General features: G+C 36.1%; 1 protein-coding gene across 1 annotated transcript in view; it reads left to right on the forward strand.

Annotated features, from left to right (window-relative positions):
* Window positions 1-1898: 1898 nt before the first annotated feature.
* The window catches only part of LOC125240108 (lachesin-like), a 37823-nt gene continuing 13220 nt past the window's right edge, over window positions 1899-26501 (forward strand). Inside the window, exons 1-4 of the mRNA XM_048147957.1 lie at window positions 1899-2089; window positions 20208-20305; window positions 23494-23701; window positions 24157-24321. Of these exons, the coding sequence (XP_048003914.1) occupies window positions 2008-2089; window positions 20208-20305; window positions 23494-23701; window positions 24157-24321 (553 nt within the window). The 5' untranslated portion in view covers window positions 1899-2007. The remainder of the gene's footprint in view (window positions 2090-20207; window positions 20306-23493; window positions 23702-24156; window positions 24322-26501) is intronic.

Genomic DNA, 26501 nt, shown 5'->3' on the forward strand with positions numbered 1-26501 from the left:
AATTCGTAGCATTATGCATTATGCCAATACCTATTAACCACTGATGTGCCGACGGAAAGTTTCCAAAATTCTGAAATTTTTACTTCGGAAACTTTCCATACTTTTTATGGACATTGTATGGATGGAAACTTTCCATTTAATAAAATTAAACTCCCTTTATTTTTCGTGAATGTTTCGTTAATTTTTCAAGAAATTTAAGATTTTTTTGGAAAATTTCCGCAACTTGCACATCACTACTATTAACTCTATAGTTAACCAGGTGTCTCCTGTAATTGGAGGGAGAAATCAATTAATATACACGCTGCGCTGTATATACTTCTCGAAATAGTCCACATTTGTTCAGAGACTTTTAAAACCTACTAGTGTTTTTTATTTTAATTATTATATTTTTTATACTCCCGAACTGTTATTCTCCATTTACAGGGTCGTGCATAGATCATTAAAACCCTATATAAAAGTCTATTCCCCAAAGCCAGCCTCCGCTGGCTTTCCGCGCATGCGCGTAGTATCGAAAAAACTGAAAAAGCATTGTTTGGCTCTGTAACCATGGCAATGCATTGTTATAACGATACTGCACGCGGGAAGACTTTGGGCAGCTGAGCTGACAGTGCAAACCTTTGCGTCAAAATACAGGAAACAGTGTGAATTTCACGAAAGTTATTCTACCTATTAAAAACTAAGTGCATGGTTTTAGAAAAAGTATTTTATGCAACGGTGTTTAACTGAGTTAAAAAATACTCATGGCGTCTTAATAACAATTTTCGGCTTTGCCTCAAATTGTTACCCACGCCACTCGTCTTTTTTGACCTCCTTTAAACGCCTGTTACATAAAATACTAATTAATTTGTATGAACAAAGTGAAATCTTCGAGAAATACAGCCTACATTTAAGTTAATCGCGTGTGTTACAGAATACAACTGATAATACTAAATATGCAGAATGGACCTATGTCAGTTTTTGCGTGGTCACGTGTCATTGAAACAATGGGGAACAAAGCTTTGAGGAGGCAGAAAAAATAATTTCGTGCAGAGACTGACTATGAAATATTATGTGCATAAAGAACTTTTTAGCACATATTTATTTACTTATATTATCATTATGTATGATGGCTAAAAAAGCTTATAATAATAAAAAAACATCTTTTCACCGCCAAGATATCGCGTAAAATTAGGAAACGGCTCATCAAAACTTATATCTGGAGCATAATATATGCGGCTGCGAAACGTGGATTCTGAAGAAAAAGAGAATAAACGGCATAGCCGCATTTGAAATGTTGTTAGAGAAGAATGGAGAAAATCAGTAGGTACAGTAATTGAAGAATCATGTAGGGAGGTATTTCTGTCTTTCAAAATTTGGTATAAGGTTAATTAGAAATTTGCAAGATCACATGAATCCTTCAACAAGCTGTCTGACTCCTTTGACAACAGTTGATACTTGATATGAATATACTAATTAAGGAAATATAGAACAGAACTTTATTTTGTGCAAAATAATTGGTCACTTGATACGACATGATACCTTCTTTAAAAATATCCTAGAAGGAAAGGTGAAAGGAAGAAGAGGGCGCGGAAGACCCAGGAGGAGTTTTGTTGACCAGCTCAAGGAGAAGGCCGGTGTCATGCCGTATCAAGAACTAAAGAGGAAAGCGGATAATAGGGAAATATGGCGTATACTCCACCGACAAGAGCTACATTAGCTCTTAAATAAGAAGAAGATGTATGATAATATTAATTTTACAGTTAATAATAAGAATCACAAGTATAAACAAAGAAAAACTTCCGAATATCGTAACGATACAAATGCTGAAGCGCATGTGCACAAGTCTGACTAAACAAGCAAAAGTCCGCTTTCCGCCAAATAGGCAGCGGCCGCAGTCGCTCCTCGGGACCGCGGCCGTCCGCACGTAGCGCCGCTACGCCCCTCGCTACGAACTTCGCAGGCGCTACGAGTGCTACGACATGTCGCACTAATGTGAACTTTCCCGCGCTACGCTGCGATGTGACTTGAATGATGTTGTTGGGAAAACTTTTGTTCTGTATACACTTCGGACTTGTCTTCCATGTTGTGATTTGTTACAAAGATACCGCCGGTAAGTGTTTTGAATAGAAAGGTTTCGGAGCTTATTTTTAACCCCCGACGCAAAAACGACGGGGTGTTTGACGTGTCTGTCTGTCTGTCTGTTTATCTGACTGGCTGTGTGTGTGTCTGTCTGTGGCATCGTAGCTCCCAGACGGCTGAACCGATTTCGATTTAGTTTTTTTTGTTTGAGAGCTGAGTTAGTCGGGAGTGTTCTTAGCCATGTTTTATGAAAATCGGTCCACTATGTCGCGGTCGGGAGTTTTTTTTAAATTTAATTTTGTGGTTAGGTTATTGTTTATGAAGAAAGCTCTAAAATGGAAGCCATAAATATTTATATACTTATCACAATATCTCTGAGTTCGACCCTCTACATTAAGAAACCTGAACTAAATTTAGAACTTGTTCAAATTTACAAGTGGGTTTCCTCTTCCTTGCCCTTATGACCTAGTTACTGGAAATAGGATAGCATAATAAACACTTAGAATTTCAATAGCCAGGAAGTCAATTGTTTGACTTGTTAACGTTGATTTAATATTTAATCGTAAATTTACTTACTCTGTTTGCGCAAAATAAATGAAAAATATACCTTAAATACTTGTTTTAAAGCCGCTGACTACAGGATCGACGGTTAAATATTAAGGTGCTACATATTTTGTATACATGTTAGTATGTAATAATAAAAAATGTTAAAGTATCAGAGAGACAGGTACTCATTAATTTTCAATGTAATTATTTTAATTTGTATGATAATAAAAATGTACGTTATTATTAGAACTAATTATTAATTGCATCTATCACGTGAAAATTAATGACATATTTCCATGAAAATATGTCATTCATGTGACATTTTTAAAGATACTCTCACAATTTTTTTTTTATCGATACATTCAATACATAGTTACCTATATCAGACGTAATTACTAGCACGGTGATGGTTATCGCCGCCTTTTAAGGCTTGGGTTAAAAAGTGTCATTTTATTTTTCGATGATAACCGTGTCTATAATTACCTGCAGCCTGAAATACAGACTACGGGCTTAGCGGGCCGCACTGAGAGAAATTTGCATTGTGATTTTAACAAGTTCGACTTGTTGCGGTTTATCCGTTTGAATCAGCCAAACGTATATTTAAAACAATATGTGTCAGGTTGTTTTTATGAAATCGACTTGTTGATTCAAATATATTGCCGATTCAAATGACAAGTAGCTTGTTGTTTGAACCAAAGAGCACGTAGGCGCTATTTTAACCAAAAAACTTGTTGAACGAACATAAAAACTGTTTGTATTTTCTCTCAGTGCGGGATCCGTAGTAACACATTTTTTTATTGTAGTCGTAGACGTTTTAAAGAGACCGAGGTCATATTTATCTGGGAACACAGATGGTGGGAGAGCATTCCATTCCTTAGCAGTCCGCATCACAAACGATGAAGCAAATTGTTCCACATCCGTCACATTAAACTGTCTTGGACGGGAGCTTTTACCGGGCGTCACGTATTATTAACAAAAAAGAGTACCTTCGCGGAACCTTGTACAGTCAACATCAAAAGTAACGGATGAAACAACTCACCAAAAGTATCTGACATCCTGAATAACTTTTCTAAATACACACGGTGTAACAGCGTATTCCTCATCATATTAGAAGATTAAAATGTGATATATACTATTCTGGATTTCGTCTACTTTCAGAGTTATAAGCATTAAAAAAATTACAATTACTTATTATTTCCCAGAACAAAACGCTTTTCTGATAGCGATGATGCCGTTATTGGACATAATCTAACTATCCTCGTTGATAGATATTAAAAAATAACTAGTGATTCATTGCAAAAAAGTTTTTTTTAATTGTAAATATTTTATTTTAAGTGCCAGTGACAAACAATAACAACATTTACTCTTTATGTGAAAATACATCCAATGTAAGTAAAAAAAAATTACACAATAATTTTTATTTGGCGAAATTTGCTTGACGTCATAATATATAACATTTTATCTTTATTTTGCACTCAGAAATGCGAAGTTAAAATCTTTCGGTTTCGGATATAAATAATATACTTACACGGTGTGATAAATGCAGTTATAAGTATAATTTTTCTAAATATTCTATATGTACTCATATTTTGTAGACGCAAATCTGATTTGGTTAGCAGATATAATATGTAGAATGGTAAGTAACTACTTTTGAAGCGATGTTTAATCCGCTATTTTTGATACTGACTCTTTTTTTGTACTGTGAAGGTGTCAATTGGCTAAAAAAATGAAAGTTTTAACTAAGTTTAATTTTATCATTTTGCTATCGCATTTTTGAACTCAGGGTTCAAAAGTAAGGGGGTGGCTCATTGGTTTACTGGAAGTATTTAAGAGTATTGAAGATATAAAATCTGCAATACCCCATATTTATTTTAAAACACCTATCCACCAATATACCCCACGATAGGGTTAAATCAAATATATCATATAATAGCTCCACCCTAAAAAACATCTGGTTTGTATTGAACCAGTTTAATTACGTAATATATTTTGAAAAAAACCCCGACCGCGACCTAGTGGGCCGATTTTCATGAAACATGGCTAAGAACACTCCCGACTAACTCAGCTTTCAGACAAAAAAAACTAAATCAAAATCGGTTCATCCGTTCGAGAGCTACGATGCCACAGACAGACACACACACAGACAGACAGACAAACAGATAGACAGACAGACAGACATACACACAGACAGACACGTCAAACTTATAACACCCCTTCGTTTTTGCGTCGGGGGTTAAAAAAGGTTTCTTATTTGAGTCGAACCCTAAAAATGGTCCCTTGAAGCGTATACTTTCCTTAGGGCCACTTGCAACAACGAATATGGAGGGTTAACCCGAGGGTTAACCCACAATTTTATATGGAATTTGACAGATGACAGCCCACTAACCCTGAGTTAAGTGGTTGGTGCAAGTGCGCATTAGATAGTCAACCAGGATCTAAACATTATTAATAGGTACGATTTTAAGACTAACTCATGAGACTAGCAATCATTTCAGCAAGTATTTAAGTATGTCAGAACATTTTATTTAAAGAACACTTTTAGTTAACTCAATAAGCTTTAGACAGGCAACGCTGCTTGTGTAGGCGTAAGAAATAATTTCATCCCTTTTATGAGATCCTACTGAAATATTCCCATTGCAAGGTTTAAAGTATTTCGTTTGTAAACTATTATAAGTAAGTTTTCATGAGAATAATATATGATTAAGCTACTTCGCTGTTTTTAGAGCTCCGTACCTCTAAGGGAAAAAATGATACCATTTTTGCTATTTTTTTATAAGACTTTGTCGTTCGCCCATGCAGTGTTCTTACAATACTTAACCAACGTCACAATCGCCTGCGCTTTGTAAGCGTATCGTAGCTAACTCCCCTTATCGCTTTTCTGTAGCAGTGCGACAGAGACAGAGTGCGTTTCGATCGTCACGTAGCGTCAACGATTGTCACTTCGGCTAGGCCGGCAGACCTCTCGGGACCGCCTAGAGGTGACACTGTCGTGTTGCTTCTGACAGATTGGCCGTGGCACGTTGAGGCAGCTGCATCAATGGTAGACTCGGAGAGTGCTCTTTAAACAAACTTTGCCACCGAGTAAACCACACCAACACGTACAAAATACTGACTATAAAGCATCAAATTAAAACAAATCCATCTATCTATTCAAAATCATCAAAGATAAATTCTACCAGCCCACTTAAGACAGCCACTTAAAATTTTTATTACTTTGCACTCTTGTGGATAACATGCAACTTTGCTATCTGTTTTCGAAGTCAACAAAGTCTTTGCCATTTGGTGTGATAAAAAGTACTAGTATATCGTTATCTGAGTACTCGCATCACAATACTTCATGTGCTCTACTGTGTCAGTTTGTGTAAAAATGTCATTTTTTTTTTATTGAATGGAGGAATGGTCTTTATAATAATATATCTTTGATACTGTGAAAAATTCTTATTTAATACCACAATCAATAAAGCTCTGCATATCGAATCTCAAGAATGTACATATTTTTTTTATTATATGTGACTAAAACCACCATTCGATCCAAAAGCAGCCAGATAAAAAAATGTATGAAAAGTTTCCGCGAATATAACCCGATAGGTATATCTTGAATAAACCCGCATGTAAAAATTCAATGCATCAACAAGTAAACTATTTGTAGAAATGTGTATTCAAATTGGCATTCAGTAAAGTTCGTTAAAAAATTTTATTTCCTGTTTATTACATGTTGCCTTTTATCATCTATAGGTACATTTAAATAAAATAATTAATGATTTTAAATAATGCATACATTTAAATAAAATTTATAAAACTTACTTAACTATGAAATATACTTATATCTAAAAAATGACCCCGTATGTAAACTTAACTATACGAGTAAGTATGTTAACAATAATCTATTCCAAATTATGCAATGGTTTTAAAGATTAATATCAACTGCAGTCTGCAGTTGCATTACTGCCGCGGCGTTGATACCTCAGCGCTGATTCAAGGGCCAATACGTACAGTCACGAATGTATTCACAAAAGGGTAGGTAGAGCATATGAGACTGCTGAGGCCACTTTTGGAAATTAAGGCGTTTGAAAGAAAACGAAATTGTGACATTACACTGCACACTGACAGGTTGCAGCCCATCGCCCACACAACAATGGAACCTGTATCCCACTGCCAACTTCTAGCCTCTAGGACACCCATGCTGTGAATGGAGGTGGTGAAATTTCAGTCAATATTCTCAAAGTATAAAGAACTACGGATTGAATTTAGCTAATCCTGACAATAATCCGGCGGTGCACGCCACTTATTTTATCAAACAAATGTAGTAACATGACGATAATAATACTTAGGGCGGCATGATGTACCATATGAGGTACAAGACCTTACAGCCCAAAGAATCTGAAACTTTCTGGATTTAACGGGAATAAGTAAGGATATTTAATCACAAAGAGCCGTCACAAAAAATCACTGCTGGTCGACGTGACGCAGAAAGGCCCACAATACACCCAATAATAATAGTAATGCCAGTGCGGTAGCCAGTCAAATAACGTTTTAAGTACGACTGGCTAAACTAAACATGTAGATATTTTTCATATATTATATTACCTGCATAGCAGCAACGCGCAACGTTGGTTTTACATTAGGAAATTGAAAATGGTTAAAATTTACAAGTTTTCCTTTTGCAACAAACACAGTTTATCACAAGACCTGTAACAAATACATTTTGTTTTATTGTAAAAGCCATGTTTAAACATATATTATTATTGTTTATAGTAAATAGGATCTCGAAAAAAAACGGTTGATGTCTGAAATGTAGGAAGTATAAAAAACTGTATAAAAAAATCCAAGTTATCACCCACCAATTTCAAACATAACATTAATGAGACGAAGACATTTATTATTTAACAGCTTGTTTGCGCACCATGTACAAATTTAGATTATTTCCGAATATTAAATAATTTCAACAAAAAATTTGATACTTAATTAGAATTGTAAACAACAAGACGTACCAGACGTATACATTTTTGTTCTGACTGACTCAATTAGTGTACATATTATATAAATATATATCAACGTATTTTTATGGCTTTTGAAGTATGTTATTACCTGGCGATGGTCCTAATAAACGTAGGTGTAATTGAAATTAGAAAAACGTCTTCATACAACTAAAAGAAAATAAAGGAAAGACTATAATAATAACATTCAGGCTCTGGATCACAACAATCTTACTCGCACAAAATGCTTCTAGAACATTCTAAAATTTCTATAACAACCTAAACACCATCCATCTCTTCTTCTTGCTTTTAAAGTTTAACTTCATTCATACTTTTACCGTTTCAAGCATTTGTCATCCTTATACATAGAACTCCCGCTTCAACATAATAAAAGGCATTTAAACACGAGTGTCAGTAGGTAAATTAAACCAAGTGAGTTTCATGCAATGCTCGTTTGGGTTATCAGATAGTTAAATAGGTACACTGATCTACTTACAAATTATAAAAGCTCTATGTAGTGTATTCAGGAACCGCATGATTACGTATTATTACTATAGTAAAACAAAATAACATTTTTTAATTTTTTTTTCAATCTTTTTCATCGAATAATCCAAACGTATCGTGATATAAAAAAAAAAGAATTCGTATACCTTGCAAAAATGAATCAAATTGAATTCTCCGGTCGGCGTGCTAACAAATTTCATGCCATTTGTAACCGTTTATACTACGTCCCATTTTATGAAGATATTCTACAATCTCTACATACCTACATATATTCTCTAAAAACAGATTGCAGTTATTTTATATCATCTCCGTATCCGTTCATGTCATCTCGGACACAGGTAACTAAAATATGCTATTGATGCATTCAATATAATACCTAATATCTGGGCGACCGAGCTTCGCTCGGTTCTATTTTATTATATCACGTCTTTAGATTTAAAAAAAAACTCTTATAAATACAAAAAAAAATACTTTATTTCTGGACTGGATTCGAAACCCACACCTGCGATGTGCTTGCGAACATTAGATCGACCTCTTACGACTGAGCTTCGCCTAGTCGATGCGCGGTCGGCGACATGAACGACCATATTTTGCGTTTACTAATGCGAAATAAAAACGAATGAAAACTCGAAAATTTGCGTTTTCTGGGATCTAAGGCTAAGCTAGATCGATTTTTCATCCCCGAAAACCCCCACATAACAGATTTCAGCGAAATCGTTAGAGCGGTTTCCGAGATCGTGGGTATTTAATTATATAAATAAAAAAATACGTAGTAACTGTAACTAACTGAAATATATTTTATCTTTAAACCAGCCGGATATCACATGACGGAAGTAATTGTGGCGCTTGTCATCTTGTGATTATATCGCTAACAAATGTCAATGCAAAAATGAAGGCATGTTTACAAAAACAACATAACTAAAATTTTTTGCGAATTTGAGTTATTGGTATCATAGCATTCGTCTAAGCAGGATCTACAACTTTACTTTACTTCTGCTGAAGATAGTGTCCAACAATGACCCCAATTGTCGAAAATCAGACCCCAAAAATATACCCATTTAAAAAAAAACTACATATCTACATTGCGGATGTGAGGATTAAAATAATTCCACTAGTTAACTACCTGCCTGTGTGGTGACGGGTTAAGAATTTCACCACCCCCTTTCATTTCGTGGGTGTCGTAGAAGGCGACTATGGGATATGGGTTAAATTGTGGCGTAGGCGAGAGCTTGGCAACCTGTCACTGCAATGTCACAGTTTCGTTTTCTTTCAATCCCTTATTTGGCAAGAGTGGCACTGAAGCTTTAGTAGTTTCATGTGTTCTGCCTACCCCTTTATGGGATACAGGCGTGATTGTATGTATGTATGTAGTTAACTAAGATAAACTTGTACCTCTCTCATATAATACAAAATATAATTTCTATAGAAACTTGTTTTGTTTTCTTACAAAAAGAACATGTTTAACAAAATTTTACAAAAACAGCATAAGTGACGAACTTATTTTTAATTCTTTTTCCAAAAATATTGGTCTTTGAAATGTGTAATCGTATATTTCGGAACTATTGGCCTCTCAATAAAATCACTTATACAAGGTTTCTCTCCAATAACTATTATATAAGAAGACATTTTTTTTAGTTTTCTGTAAATTCATGTCTCGTGTTGTTATTACCTATGTTGTTTTTGTAAACATGCCTTCAAACGCATTAGACAAAGACGCCTTTTAAAAGACTTTAGAGAATACTACACTCTCAAGGCATCACAAAAGCCATAATTGTTGATTAAGCTTACTAATCCAAAATCCATTCAAAGGTATTCTTACTCAGGTATTTAAATTTCCTGAAACAGTCTCGTTCTTAATAATCTAAAGAGTAAGAGACATTCCGACTGATTTTCATATTTTAATAAATAAATGACTTTAATCACTGCAGTTTGTAAATTTTTTCATAAATTTAGCAATCTAAATGCTTTCGCTTCATTTTTAACAAAAAAAGAAAGCGTTGTTTATTTCAAAACACGCAGTTTTCTATTGTGAAAAATCACGGCGAAAGAAATTTAGGTTATTTTCTTTACTGAATATTGATCTTAAAGTAGCAGTCCATTTCTAGCCGCACGACTGCAGCTGCTTGTCAATTTCAATTGTTTCTTTAAACTTAAATCAAATTAAAATATGCATCTGGTGCCCCGATGAAAACGACTGACTTTAGCTCAAGCCACTAGAGCGCTTTAACTCGGAGGAGACTAGCTAACTTGTTTCACGGTACGTAACTACTACTTGAACTTTGTTAATGCAAGCTGTCAATAAATACTGTCTAATAGCCAAAGCGTACCGCTGCATCAATAATTACTTATCTACTGCAAAGTGCTATAAATATTATTTTAATGGAGCTGCAGATATGTTCCAAATTGAAATTATTTTGCAGCTTACAAAGACGATTCGTTTAAAAAATAATAGATAAATTTTAGTCTCACGAAATTGGGTCTTGATGAAATCATATTTAAAAGAAACAGTGCTTATATTCAGTAAAGTTTATCTAACCCCCTTATTAAAAAATAATTACTGAACTCATTCATTAGTTAAAAAGTGTTTTGTCCTTTTCTCACAAATACATAAGTCAACATGACAGATAACAAACGGTTATTAGCTACATTTAAAGCGTTTATGAATAACGCCATAGAAGTATAAATAAATTTTACCGAACTTTAATTTATAAACAATACGTTTGTTGTAAGTATTGGATAAACAGTCTCTTGTTACGCATGAGTAGATCTCTTGATACACGTGTCTCACGCAGTAAGTTCCACAGTGGGACAATGTAACAAGTACGAGTGTATCTGTGAATTGTTATTGTTCAACCCTTTCGTTCACCTGAACCGGCTTAGCGGCGAGGGCTTTCTGTGCACACACGCCCTGTCTCATTCACTCACTCTCGCATATATAACAAATTATGTAGGAGCCCGTAACGTTGTAAGTGAAACACAAGGGAACAAAATACCTTCAACCGTTCAATTCTCAAACAAAGGAAACGTAAGCTACTCTTTTAATATTGATGACTATTTGTGGTCTCGCTTTTCTGATGTATTCTTGGATTTAAACAAACGAGACAAGATAAATTTGCCTAAGGGATTTTAAACGTTACGTGTCTTTTTGTAAAGATGATTATAAGCATCTTGCATCATTACGTTTGTATTGTGGATAGGTATAAAAATAGTCATTAGGAAATTAGTGAAATTGCATAACATGCACTATTTCCATAAAGTGAGCAGTAGAAATTATAGTAAGCGTAACGGATATACGTTTTGTATTACTTACCTAGCTAGTTGTCTTGTGTTAGCTGCCATGTAAGTATAAACTACTTCTAAGAAAGTAATAAATGGATTTACATTCCTTTCAGCAAATATTGCCTTTGAGTTAGTCTACATCTAAATGCCGAATTTAAAAGAGTCATTCATAATTCCTAACTTTTCTCATAAATCCCGTGATACTTTTTGCAATATTTTAAATTACATTACGGTTTAAGAAATCACGAGTATACTTTTAGAGAGACAATTTTAATTAGGACTCTTTAAAATGACTCAACAATAAATTCCAATTTTTGAGTAGAAAAATACCTCACATTTTTAGGGTTCCGTAGTCAACAAGGAACCCTTATAGTTTCGCCATGTCTGTCTGTTCGTCCGTCCGTCCGTCCGTCCGTCCGTCCGTCCATCCGTCCGTCCGTCCGCGGATAATCTCAGTAACCGTTAGCACTAGAAAGCTGAAATTTGGTACCAATATGTATATCAATCACGCCAACAAAGTGCAAAAATAAAAAATGGAAAAAAATGTTTTATTAGGGTACCCCCCCTACATGTAAAGTGGGGGCTGATATTTTTTTTCATTCCAACCCCAACGTGTGATATATTGTTGGATAGGTATTTAAAAATGAATAAGGGTTTACTAACAATGTTTTTTGATAATATTAATATTTTCGGAAATAATCGCTCCTAAAGGAAAAAAAGTGCGTCCCCCCCCTCTAACTTTTGAACCATATGTTTAAAAATTATGGAAAAAATCTCAAAAGTAGAACTTTATAAAGACTTTCCAGGAAAATTGTTTTGAACTTGATAGGTTCAGTAGTTTTTGAGAAAAATACGGAAAACTACGGAACCCTACACTGAGCGTGGCCCGACACGCTCTTGGCCGGTTTTTTAACCAATATGTAACGATTGGTATAATTTCAATTTCGTGATACGAGTACGCTAAATCCAATCAAACTCTTGGTCACTTTAGGTATTCATTTTCACTCTCACCACTGAGTCTAATGGCGTAATTCTCATAAAATACAAGTTCCTTAACCCGTAAACATTTTCGGTTTTATAACATAATTAAGCTTCAATTGAACCCCTTACAGATACATAAGGATATTTTTGAAACTTAAGATAAACGCGTAACTTACTTGTTCAAGAAGTTACCAAGTGCCCCACATGACTGGATATTATTAATAATTGGATAATAATTGTACAGAAGGAGCGGCCCCTCTCATCCGGTCACGTCCCCAAAACTTCCGGCCAACCATTAAATTAAGAGCAACTAAACTTCATTTATCTCGGCTTGTTACTTCTACGGGCGATAAGGTTCGGAAACACGGCTGAAAAGTTTCTCCAAGTTGCGGCTAACTTGCGCGAAAAGTTGCGAATCACGCCGATCGCTCGCAAATTTGTTACTCACTCAATATTTTAAATAGTCTACGTCACTTCTTATCTGAACAAGCTTCTTGATCAAAATCTCTTGAGTAGTTGAGTAAAATATTAAAACCTGTAGTTACGGGCTTTCCATTAACTACTTTTCCTCCGTTACTGTTGGTCTCATAACGCTCCTACTTAATACCAGGCTATTTCGTTCGTTCTATCACTATTTCACATGAAGCGGGTTTTTAAATTACAGAGTAGATTGGAGCTAGGCGCGGGGTGTGTGCCCATAATTTGCAGATAAAGCACCGACTGTTGCTGAATACCTTTAGGGGTATTTAAGGAAGAATAAAGTTCTTTCATTGAGCAGAGAGATCGCGTGATGGCTGGAGACGCAGCGGCAGCCGGCATTGGGCGGCGCCGCGCTGCGATACGCAAATATTTATTTCACCCCCGGCACAAGTCATTGCCTGAAAGCGTTGCCTTGTTGTACTGTCATTGTAAAGAGAAAATATTGCCTTCCCATATAATTCCCCGCGGAGTCACGGAAATTGTTTGCGATGCAACGCCCTTTGAAGGGTATTGCCCTAATAAATTGAGATTAATCGTGACGGAATTGGTACGATCACGATATCCAGATGTATTATATGCTCGGCACTATTAATCAATCATGTCTCCAGTCAAGAGTTTGTAGTTAGGTGCTGCCTAAATATGATTTAAATATTTTAATTATTTAAAATTCTTAGGTAAAATGGTATTTTATTGATTGCACATACTTTTATCGTAGACGGAGTACCTTGATTTATGTTTTTACTTACCTAAGTAGGCTATAATTAAAATAAAATTGTTAGTACGACTTAGGTATTCGTGTATAATTAAAATTTAAAACCTGAACTCAGACGAAATTAGGGGTATATCAATGCAGTAGTCAACAATGCAGTAATCAACCGCAGGTAGTATGTCAATGCATACTACCTGCGGTTCAGGTTATTTACGGGTAAGCGTGTAAAATGTTTATTATAAATACAACCTATATCTAGGAAGACCAGTAAATACTTATAAATGGATAACGGTCATCCATCAATTTACAAAAATGTGCTAAAAAGTGCTCACAATATATGTATATTGGTATATTGATACAAAAATTAACAAGTAAAATGAAAATTATGATAATGATCGAAACATAATTACTTTCAGGAATATAACACCACATTTATTCAGAGGTTCACGTGCAGTATTGATGCCATTTTCTTACTTTTTTCTCGAGGGACTTAGATACCGCTTCGCTTTAAAGTTGATGTGTTATTTTTTTCGTGTTTTTATTCATCTTTTTTATGTTTGATGCTGTTGTATGTATAATGTGTATACAAAGGAAACCGTATCCGATTAACTAAGCATAAAGACTTTCTAGTACTTATAACACTTTAAGTTCTCGCGCTTTGTACACATATTTAAAGTCACACACAGGTCGAACGCGATTAATTAACATAACGCGATTAATATCGGGTGGTTTTGTGTTGTTTACATCTCCGGTGACACTTTGCTGGGACGTCAGTCTTCCGCGACCACGGCCAGTGCAACCTGGCCGAAACGTTGGGAAAAAAACCGGCCAAGAGCGTGTCGGGCCACGCTCAGTGTAGGGTTCCGTAGTTTTCAGTATTTTTCTCAAAAACTACTGAACCTATCAAGTTCAAAACAATTTTCCTAGAAAGTATTTATAAAGTTCTACTTTTGTGATTTTTTTCATATTTTTTAAACATATGGTTCAAAAGTTAGAGGGGGGGGGACGCACTTTTTTTTCCTTTAGGAGCGATTATTTCCGAAAATATTAATATTATCAAAAAACGATCTTAGAAAACCCATATTCATTTTTAAATACCTATCCAACAATATATCACACGTTGGGGTTGGAATGAAAAAAAATATCAGCCCCCACTTTACATGTAGGGGAGGTACCCTAATAAAACATTTTTTTCCATTTTTTATTTTTGCACTTTGTCGGCGTGATTGATATACATATTGGTACCAAATTTCAGCTTTCTAGTGCTAACGGTTTCTGAGATTATCCGCGGACGGACGGACGGACGGACGGACGGACGGACAGACAGACATGGCGAAACTATAAGGGTTCCTAGTTGACTACGGAACCCTAAAAAGGTAAAAATAATGTTAATTAATCGCGTTCGACCTGTGTGTGACTTTAAATATTTCTAGTACTTTCTACTTTTTCTCATTAAGCACAAGATTCTAATTTATAATTCTATGTTGCTGACACTATTACATTTCAGATTATTTCATTTACATACTCGAGGTTGAACTAATGCTAATTGGCCACTTGATACGAAAAACAACTATACACATGTGTTGCATACGAGTAAATAAGTATTTCTGAAGTAAACAAACAATTAAATTTACCATTAACTATGGCGTTACTACCACACTACTGCGCAAAGTAATACTTTACGTGCCTATGTCGAAACATTACACGGTCACGTGTACTGTAAAACGTTACAAAATGCACGTGCGATGAGGTAATTGGCAACTCGTGGCGATTTAAAACACTCCCTTCGATCGCATTTTCATTTATCGCCATTCATTTCGAACTTCCTCTATTCCGCACTTTTATCTAGTAAGCACTATTTTAGGTATATGGTAATTTTTTTCAACTTTGATGTAGTAGTATTATGATCACGTAACCAATACGAAACTCATGGACGCCCATATTTGGATAATATCCCAAATTGAAAACTGAATCCTCGCCAAACTGCAAACCTTTGCGAATACACAACTAGATCGCGCCTATATTAAGACCCGTTTCACCGTACGCCTAGCATTTAAATAACAGTGTGTATGTACTTATAGTGGCAGAATTCGTTCGTAATCGTTCGTTCGAATTCGAATATAGTAAAGATTTAATTGATCTAACCGATTACACTTAAATAACGTAGGTATGTATTTCAATCTGTTTTCAAATTGTTCTGCTTTAGGGCCGAACATTTATTTGTCCAATTTTCACTTGACAACCAACATTACGCCAAAATGTATTTTGACAACCAACTTTCGACAAAATCTCATTTTGTTTTCCGTTGTTTGCTGCAATTTTAAAATTTAAATCAGTTCTGGCGAATTTTTGAGAGTTCAACGAATAATTTATTTGTTGATCAGATAGGTACTGAAGATTTCACAAAATGACAAATTAAGTTATTAGCTAAAATGTTTTATGCTATGCTGGCGAGACAGGTCTACAACCACAGTATCTAATACATACAAATACAAGTATTGCAAGTATCCAAAAATCGTAGCAGCATATACGTATAACTGCTACCTTCATTACTTGACAAACAATATTCTAAGTAATAAATGTGTTATGACATGGTTGGCCGGACATGGTTTAAGCACCGACGTAAAACTTTTTAAACTTTCTTTTATAGACGCTAAGGAGAGGTAATATTCTGATATAAATTGTCCCAAGAGGTTTTAAGAATAAACGATAAAGATCATCTTTGTAGCTTCCTCCTGTATTATAAATCATTCACTTGTGTGGGTTTAAAAGTTGTTACCAAATTTATTAGCTTCCCGGCTATCTCAATATTATGCCGTTTTTATACGCGCGCGGTAACTTTATATCCAACAAAACCATTGTTCCGACCGTAAAACAAACGACTATCAGAACAATTTATTTCGTCTAATGGGTAGAATTATTACCATCGGTATCGATTCTCTGTAAACCTAAGGATTATGCCGTAAAGACTTATTTAGCTCAACTACCCCACACACATGCACAATTTGATTACATTATGCGACAATAAAATTTTAGTGCAAAGAGGAGGCATCGCAGCAGAGGCTACTAAACCGTTAGCCTTTATTACACCTTTAGTAAATTGACTTCTCGGAATACAGAGAAAAACGTTCATTACGGCACCCCTGGGTCCGTTCACTTGGATATTGCGACCCGCAAGCAAATTTGCTTTAGGCACAATAAATGCTTAGGATTGTACGTGCGTGAGCGCGATACACGTCAGCAATAACGTTCTCTGGCCGTGCGGTGCCGGGTATATTGGCCTCTGTACCCTTCGCTTGTTAAACACAGGCGAGTCAAAAAAGCCAAAGCGCATATAAGAAAAGATTCATTTTATTTAGTTGTTATTTACCTTGTACCTATACTCTAAACTTGATCCTGTTGCTTTTGGTGAATTCGATTCTGCTTGAAACTAACGTTCGAATATCAACGAGAATAGCAGCTCAGGGTACGTAGCCACATGCACAAACCCTTATGATAATATCGTTATCGTAGCTAACAATCTCTATCGCTCTTCCGTATTGACGTGACAGAGCAAGACTGCGTTTCGAGCGTCTAGCGCCAACGATTGTCATTTCGGCTAGGCTGGCAGGCCCTCTCAGGGTACGTAGCCGAATGGCACCAACGCTCACGAAACGAAACGCTCGCTCATATCGATCTCTATCGCTCTTGCGTATTGGCGCGACAGAGCCAGACTACCTTTCACGGCGTTTCGTTTTCGTTTCGCGTAGGAGAAATGCCATTCGGCTACGGCACCAGAGGAGCGACCACTTCGATTATTCCAGGCAGACCAAACTAAATGTACGATTTGGATATTTTAAGCCATGACCTACTGTGTCTCGAGGTATTCCGTGTGGAAAAAGGTAATTCCTATTTTTTTGTCCAATTTTCAGTAAAACAGGTTTGTGTGAATCTGAATCGGTTATCACGCAGGTTGTACAATATTTATAAATTGTATAATACATGTGTTCCGAAATTCACAGCACAATATTTTAATAACTTCTAAGTAACGACATATGTAGGTTGTGTCAAGTATTGAATTGCAGTGAGTTCAGTCACCAGTTTTTTTTTTTGAAAAAAAGTCAAATTTTTAGAAATATTTAAATATTTAGAAATATTCGAGAACATGACACTGTTTCCCACAGTGGGTACGAGTCTCTTTCCACGCTCAATGTAAGGTTCCGGGGTTGCCCCTCAGCATATCAGATAGCAGTGATTTTGGCTGCGATCGGCGGTTTGATTGTTACGCAGCAAATTAAGGAATGTGCACGTAACTCCAACATGGCCAAAATATTTTTATTTGTAATCTTTATTACTAAAATACATACGTTTACAAAATACTTTTGAAATTTAGCGTAATTTAATAGTGATATTGAATTTTCAAAAAGTGTTTTTTTTTTAAATTCCTGCACAAATTCTCAAACCGCAATGTGACGCCATGTTACACTTGACATCTGTAAGTGGTAGCGAGAAAGAGTCATTCTTTTCTCGCTATAACTCGTGTGTACGGCCAGACGTAGACGTGAGACGTCAGATTACACTCGATCGAGCGCGCCAAAATGGCCGCGTTTAAATTGCCCGTAAATGATAGTGAATGTACTTGATTTTTGACAACTCTAAATTGACGAAAAGGATATAAGAAAAGGACGAAATGTTTGGACCCTAAACTGCTGTCTAACTTCGGTTTTGTAGGAAGTGGCTTTTCTCTAGGGTGCGTAAGTATAAGTACTATTATTTATTCTGTAACAGCTAACAGTGTGGTCTTTAAATCTCCACAGCCTTGTTAAACTATAACAGTATTTACCTGGCAGTTTCCTCGCAACATCCATACTAATATTATAAATGGGAAAGTGTGTGTGTCTGTTTGTTTGTCCGTCCTTCACGACAAAACGGAGCTAATTTAAGTTCGTATAGGGCACATATATAGGTTTTATTATCCGTTAAAATACTCAGACCATGCTCAGACCAATTTCATTGCAATCTGACTGATATATCTATGTAACATACATAATTATAGTGAACCTCCATAGAAGAAGATTAGGGTTTTGATTCTAAAGTCGTAGGTTCGATCACTGGTCCTTACACTCTAAAAAATGAAGACCAACTAAGAGCAGTTTTCTCTTAGTTGACGTGAAGTTAATCACTACAATTACGATCTTATATAATTCAAATAAAGCTGATTACTAAAAACAACAAGGAAATGTATGATTGAACTAATAACTTAGGTGTTTTGTTATTCCTAACCATTGTACGCATTGATTCAATTATTAACTTGTTAGGCATAACTATGTAACATAGGTTGATTCAATCCTTAGTTGAACTTACTAAGGTAATTTAGTTCGCATAATTATTTTTCATGGAAGTATTGAACAAGATCTTAATCGGCTCAGTTACGTTACAAAAGTAAGAGCAATCAAAATTACCTTATTTGATTTGTCTAAGATCTTATCAGGCTCGTATGGAATCAAGATGCTTGACTACGACTATCAAAATATTGATAGGAGCAACCAAATTTTTTTTAGAGTGTAGCCACTCGTTCCAATAAGTTTCGACATTGTGAAGAAACTCGATTACTCGCAACAAAATTGTCATGGCCTAATAACTCGTAGATGCAAACTGAAAGTTAAAAGGTCAAATAGCAGTTGCTTTGGTGGAGGCGCGAGGCTAGGAGTTTATAGGCCAATTTTTGGTCTTATGCTCTTAAAAGCTAAAGTCTGGATTCTTAGAAGTATCACGAGAAAAGTGCTTAGATGTGGTTCAAATATAAGGCCGAGTCGTAAAGTTGGCCAAGTCAGCAAAATACCCTCGAGGACCATATAAAACTGTACATTGTAGGTATTTCATTAATACAGCACGGTCGCCTAAGCAAACTCTGTTCGTATAATGTGAAAATAAATACAAAGCCGACTTAATTGAAAATAAATGTAAGCTGATAAAAAAATATCAGCTTAACAAATCCCCGATCTATTCAGAATCGTTTATTTTCTCGCTAAAAAGCATAATATATTTGTTATCGTATCGGCTTTTGTTATAGCAGCCTGTTAGTGATTTCACAGTTAAATTGAATGTAAATATTTCTTCAGTTTGTAATTAGCAGGCAAACAGAGATCGGACCGTTTGCGATTTATTGTCCTAATTTTGTTGCCAGGCTAATAAACCGTATTTAAAACATTTGAAATCAGGTCATTTTAGGCTTTGTTACCCTTCATTTGTTATACCCGCTATCATTCTTCTGTCCAATTTCTGTCTATCTGCCAGCGAAATATTGGAGTAATAGTAGTAATATAAGCAGTAGGTACTCGCCTTTATCAAATGAATGGCATCTTCATACCAACAGAATGTAGTTATTACTATTCTTGCTGTACATAAGTTATTTACCTGTTCTTAACGAACTTTTTGATATTGAGAGAAAATAAGGACTAGGTAAGTTTGAATGTAAAATCGATCATCCCTTATCCGCTTAACTTGTTTCTCTGAAACAGAAGGGATTTTTATGTTTGTGTGTCATGCTTGTAATAACCTATTACTCCCACTGATTTCATACGAAATGTATACTAGCATAGTCCCTCAATTAATGAAATGTAGGAGCATTCATTCTCTTACTTGTCGCACAATCTTTTTCAGAGAACTCAGTAATCTTTTTGTTATTGTTACAGAGGTCCCCCGCTTTGAAGATAGCCTGAACAACTTGACCGTGTCATTAGGAAGAGAGGCGGTCTTCACTTGTGTCGTCAATGACCTTGGATCTTACAGGGTGTGTATTTCGTTTGAGTGTTATTTAATATTGTGTTTGATTATGATAAGATTATTGTGTTCGATTGTAACATTTTGTAAATATATCTGGGTACGTAGCCGAATGGCACAAACGCTCACGAAATGCTCACGAAACGAAACGCTCGTAGATATCTATCTCTATCGCTCTTGCATATTGGCGCGACAGAGCCAGACTACCTTTCGCGGCGTTTCGTTTTCGTTTCGCGTCGCAGAAATGCCATTCGGCTACGGCACCTGGAATGAAAATGTTTGGAAGACTATCATAGCAACGTTGTAGGTAAAATTAACTTAGACAATTTCATCATGCACATTTAGTTTATTATATGTAGCTAAATACTTATACCGATGTCGTAAATTACAGTTAGACGCCTACAGTACCTTCTTCTAGTGCTTAATTTATTAGTACCAACTCTACTGGAAAAGTTCACTTTAATTCATTTACGTAACCAAACTAAGCCACAATTGTTTACCCCGTTATCTGGAATTCAATCTCAACCTTGACGTGAATAAGGCAATGACGCGCCTAAGTAGGCCACTTGTGGGATTTCAATAAAGCTTAGATTGGTCGCATATTAACAAGGCTGGCTGAAGGTGGCGTGGACACGAAGGCGATCCTGACCATAGGATTAAACCATGCTGACGATAGGATTAAACCATATTGCTGTGAACCACAGATTTAATAAAGCTTCGGTTGGTCGCAATATTTACCAGCGCTGGTGGCCTAGCGGTAAAAACGTGTGACTTTCTATCCGGAGATCAGGTACAAACCCCGCAATGTGATTTGATATTTTCCAGTCCTTTTCGGTGAAGGAAAACATCGTGTGGAAACCGAACTAATCCCAATAAATTCAAGTTAGGCACTGGTCCCACCGCGAGCTAGTAAGCTATGAGCTATCGGCGTGCAAATAAAAGAGACACGGCGATATTGATAGTTCACCGCTGGGCGAGTAACGAGGTGGAACCAGTGCCTTAACCCTTTGGGTTGGGATTAGTTATCTCCCACGAGCCGTAGCAAATGCCGGGATAACGCAAGCAGGACGTTCCCTCCCATATTAACCCTTAAATGCATGGTGATGTATATGTCGCAGTAAGATAGATAAAGCCGTTATATAGTTATAACCCTAGGAATATAATTATACGTCGTAACATAGTTAAACGAAAGCGATTAATTGCTATCTTACTAGGAATATAACTATAATACTAAACTAGTTTAGTCATATAGTTATATGACTGGATTCAGTTTAGTGAAATGATTGTAGACAGGAGTGCAGCGGTGCGGCGGAGGTATAGTTATAACCCTAGGGATATAAGGGAGCGATTCAGAACCATCTTACTAGGAATATAATTATAATACGGTATTTAAAATTGCAAACGGGACTTAATCGCGTATTACTATGTATTAAGTCCCGTTTGCAATTTTAAATATGTGTAAAAATCGTGAAAGTTTAAATCAGTGTTTTATAATACGTATAGCGGGACGATTTGGAATAACAACATCGTCACTGACGTTAGAACAAAGTTTATTTTGTATCGATCCGAACATAGTACACAAGGTTTGGTTACTAAACAAACGAATCCAAGCTATATTAGTTAAAACGTAACAGTTAGGGCATGCTCCCGGTATTTCCCGGTTCTTGATTTCCCGGGAAATCCCGGTAATTTAATCGCGGTAAGCAAATTTAAACCCAACATTCAAAATGACAAGGTTGTAATTAGGTACGAGTTCAATTTGTTATGACTTATGATAAACATTAAGATTAAACTGACAAACAACGTCAAACTCGTATAACGGAAAAAGTATCGTCCAAGTAACCAGCCAGTATTAATACCCCTAAATACTGAAAAAGGTAAGCAACCTCTAGCAATGTGATATACACAATGTCGCATTACGAATACAATAGAATGGGCACGTAAAAAATAACTAATAATACAAATTAAACAAAAAATATTACCCCCATCAAGATATAGCTCAATCGATTCTACTCTCGATTCTGAACAAACTGATTTCAGGTTTTTAGTGTTAAGTGAAACACGGTGTATAACTATATTACTTAACTAGATACGTATTATAATTATATCCCTAGACTAAGTTTAATCCAGTGATATAATTATATAACTAAACTGGTAACGTATTATAATTATATTCCTAGTAAGATGGTAAGGAATCGCTTTCGTTTAGCTATGTTACGGCATATAATTATATCCCTAGGGTTATAACTATACCTCCGCCGCACCGCCGCACTCCTGCCTACAATCATTTCACTAAACTGGATCCAGTCATATAACTATATGACTAAACTAGTTTAGTATTATAGTTATACTCCTAGTAAGATAGCAATTAATCGCTTTCGTTTAACTATGTTACGACGTATAATTATATTCCTAGGGTTATAACTATATAACGGCTTTATCTATCTTACTGCGACATATATATGCATCATATATTTGATGGCCCGTGGCTCGATATGCAGCTATCCAAAATCACATTTATTGCTTAATTATTATTCATTATTATTTAATATACAATTACTTAAATAAATTAAATAATATAATGATTTACTATTTATTATTTAAGGATTTAGATAAAATGGCGGAAAAGTGTAAAAAAACAGGACGATGGCGATTTTTAGTATGTGATTTAGGCTGATTTTTTCGGAGTTAGTAATTAGTTTATGTTTAAACATTTTATCATAAAGGTTTCACAAATAGTGTACCTTTTCAATAGTAGTATTTTTTTTTAATAAACTTACCAATTACGATATATTTATATAAATAAGATTTTGCCTATTTAACTTCTAACACTGATTTAGTATAAAAATCGATCTTAAATATTTTTTAATTATTTTTCCCAGAGTCAGAAAGCCATTGTCTATCACATATTACTATCTCGTTAAAAGAAAAATTCATGCATTTAAGGGTTAAATTGTTTTGCTTAAAGGTGGCGTGGTTACGTGTGGACACGTAGACGATCCTGACGATCGCGGGCCACGTGAACACTAAGAACCACAGGATTGCTGTGAACCACAGCTTCACTACAGCTAATATTAGTCGCATTTTAACACAGCATACGTACTTGCGGGCGAGGCCATACAGTATATCTAACTCGACTTCTAGTATGGACTCTATGCGAGAGCGCGAGTTGTGCTAAACCACCAGTTTTTTTCAAAGGTGGCGTGGTTACGCGTGGACACGCAGACTATCCTGACGATTGCGGGCCACGTGATCACGAAGAACCACAGGATCGCTGTGAACCACAGCGACAGGAGAGTGTGGTTCCTCCACATCCATGACGTGCGGCAGGCGGATCGCGGCTGGTACATGTGTCAGCTGAACACCGACCCTATGAAGAGTCAGACTGCCTACTTGGATGTTGTAGGTGAGGATATCAACCGACATATTGAACCCGAATATATAACCTCCTTCTTCTTTATTTTCAGTAAAGAAGTTGGTTAAAAAGTGATTTTTATTGTTAGTTCTTTAAGTAGCGATACTTTTGTTACTGTTAACAATATCTGCAACTCCTATACTTATTTAATGCGATATCCTAAGCTGTTATAGGTCTATTCTCTTAATTATCTTAATTTACAGCAAAATGGCAGATTATTTTACCATCAGCTTAGAAGTTTAAGGCGTCAGAGTCTAGATTGCCAGACCCTAGTTCGAACATCATATACATCAAACTAACTGTATTTAATTTGTAAGCATATTGACTGATGTTTCATAGCTATGAAAAATATACCTAGCTTCCAGCTCCGAGCTTCAAGAGGAGTACAAGTTAGTTGCACAGTTCGAGCGATTGTGTACTAATTATTGATTATGTAATTAATGTAGTGCCGCCGGATATACTGGACTATCCGACGAGCAGTGACCAGGTGGCGAGAGAGGGCGCCAACGTCTCGCTACGCTGCGCGGCGCACGGCGTGCCTACGCCGAATGTGGTCTGGCGGCGCGAGGCTGGAGACCTGCTGCCTGCAGCCAACTTTAGTGACACTCAAAGTAAGACATTTAAAAAAATATGTTTTCAATGTTAAAGGATATATTATGTTTATTGTAGGTTTATGTCATAACAAAAAACTTAACTGTTAAACTAAAATATTAACGTAAATAAATAAAAGCAAACTTTACTGCTGCATTGTATTGTTGCTCAAACAGCACTTCCCGTGTTTTGCTAGACTGATTATTTGAGCGAAACTGGCAAATTTTCGTTAACGCTGACTTATGTTATTTTTTGTAAAAATTCCTTAAAAAGATGAAATTCATTATGCTGACTGATCCGTGATATAATCCGTTTCCCTGTTTTTTTTTTATTAATACATTTTATATTTTTAAATGAATGAAAACGGGACTTAATCGTATGAGACTTACGTTTTTGGTCCGACGTTTCGAACGTAACATTACGCCAGTGGACTCCGTTGTCACAGGGAGCCTGGCCCGAAGTTGTATCAACGTCTTCTAGCTGACAGATTTCAAACTACCCGTACTTGATTGTCATTACGCATTACGTTAGTCACTTTGCACACACACAACACTAATGTAAGTCTTACGCTATTAAGTCCCGTAGGTACAATGTACCTATTTATCGCGAAATTTTAATGGCGCAACGCAAGTTATTGAAGTTACCTATACCTTTAGACAAACATTTACAATTACCTTTTCTCTGTCTCATACTTTGAAAAAGAAACCATTTCTTGGACAAGTTGTTTCCTAAAGTCCTACAACGTAAACTTGATAGAATTGAAAATTTTTGAGCAAAAACAATTTGTATTTTTTTTGTGTTTACGTCTAAAAATAGCTAACGCTTAATTTACATAAAAATAACATTGCTCACAGGATTAGCCCGTGTAAATCTCGCGCTACAAGTGTTTCAGTAATTTGAATTAAATTATTTGGCTCGTTGTAAAGAGATCCGAAATAGAAGAATTATCCTTTCTCCGGAGCTGTCTCGTTAGGACAAAGGGGGAAGACCGCCCCGAAATCGGTCTTTGTACATGTACAATTGTTGTAACCATTTTCCTTCCTAGAAAATATTCTTTCCTAAAATATTTTGATGAATTATAAATTTTAATCATACTCCAAGCTGTGCTCATACGTTAGAATTTTCCGGTTATTGTACAAATTAGTAGTGAAAAACTGATAACAAACGATGTAAATTGTCAAATTATTTTTTATCAAGCAAGCTGCTAACGAAACTGAACGTCCTCATATTAAAGGAAAAAAAGGAAGACTGGTCCTGAGGGCTCCTGTAGTGATTAGTTAAGAGCTATGCACGGCAATGATGCGAGTTCAAGTCACGCCAAAGCGTAAATTTTCTCTTTTTTTTAAACGGTTCTAACTCTATGAAATCTAAAATGTTAAACATCCCCTATGTCCAGGAATGTGGACAAAGGGATAGCACAGGGAGAGCGAGACCAAACAACCGGCTTCCAGCTAAAATATATATATATTGACAACTAACTATCAAACGAGAAAACAAAATATATACATAAACGTCATTGTAAAAAAACCATAAACAAAAGGTATAAAAAGTATACAGATATACAATACAACCTATCGTCTGCGACACCCTACATAAACTTCGTCAGTTAAGGTTCAATTTTATTTATTTAATCGTATGGCTATAAACTGGTCGCTTACTAACAAACTATTATCAACTTAAGGACTACAATTTTATATCTAGCTTCTTCACCCAACGGGCTGCGTTCACATCAGGGCTGAGCAAGTCCAGGGAGTGGCCAGTGTATTTCCTCTTTGGGCAGTCATGAATTATGTGATGTATTGTCTGGGCAGAGGCTCCGCAGTCACATGTCGGAGAGTTTCTCCAGCCACACTTAAACATGTAGTCTCCGCAAAGCCCATGTTCCGTTCTAAGCCTATTCAACTGGCACCATTCCCGCCTGGGGGCCGAGAACCCAACTGGCTTCTGCGTGGGATCATAGGTTGCAACGTCTGCTCTAGGTGGATTTGCCTTCCATTCGTCCTTCCATCTTGCTTTAACATCGAAATCATTTTCCATAAGTAGTCGTGCTGTCTGGTAGGGCGGATGTCGGGATTTCAGACGGTGGCGTGGCGGGAACAGGAACTCATTGTAAATTGGCAGGTTTGGGTTTCTAGTTATTTTACATGCTTCATTAAGTAATGCTTGTTGCCTTCTAAGATGCGGAGGAGGTATATGGCTT

The sequence above is a fragment of the Leguminivora glycinivorella genome, chromosome 2, assembly GCF_023078275.1.
Source record: "Leguminivora glycinivorella isolate SPB_JAAS2020 chromosome 2, LegGlyc_1.1, whole genome shotgun sequence".
Classification (NCBI taxonomy): Eukaryota; Metazoa; Arthropoda; class Insecta; order Lepidoptera; family Tortricidae; genus Leguminivora; species Leguminivora glycinivorella.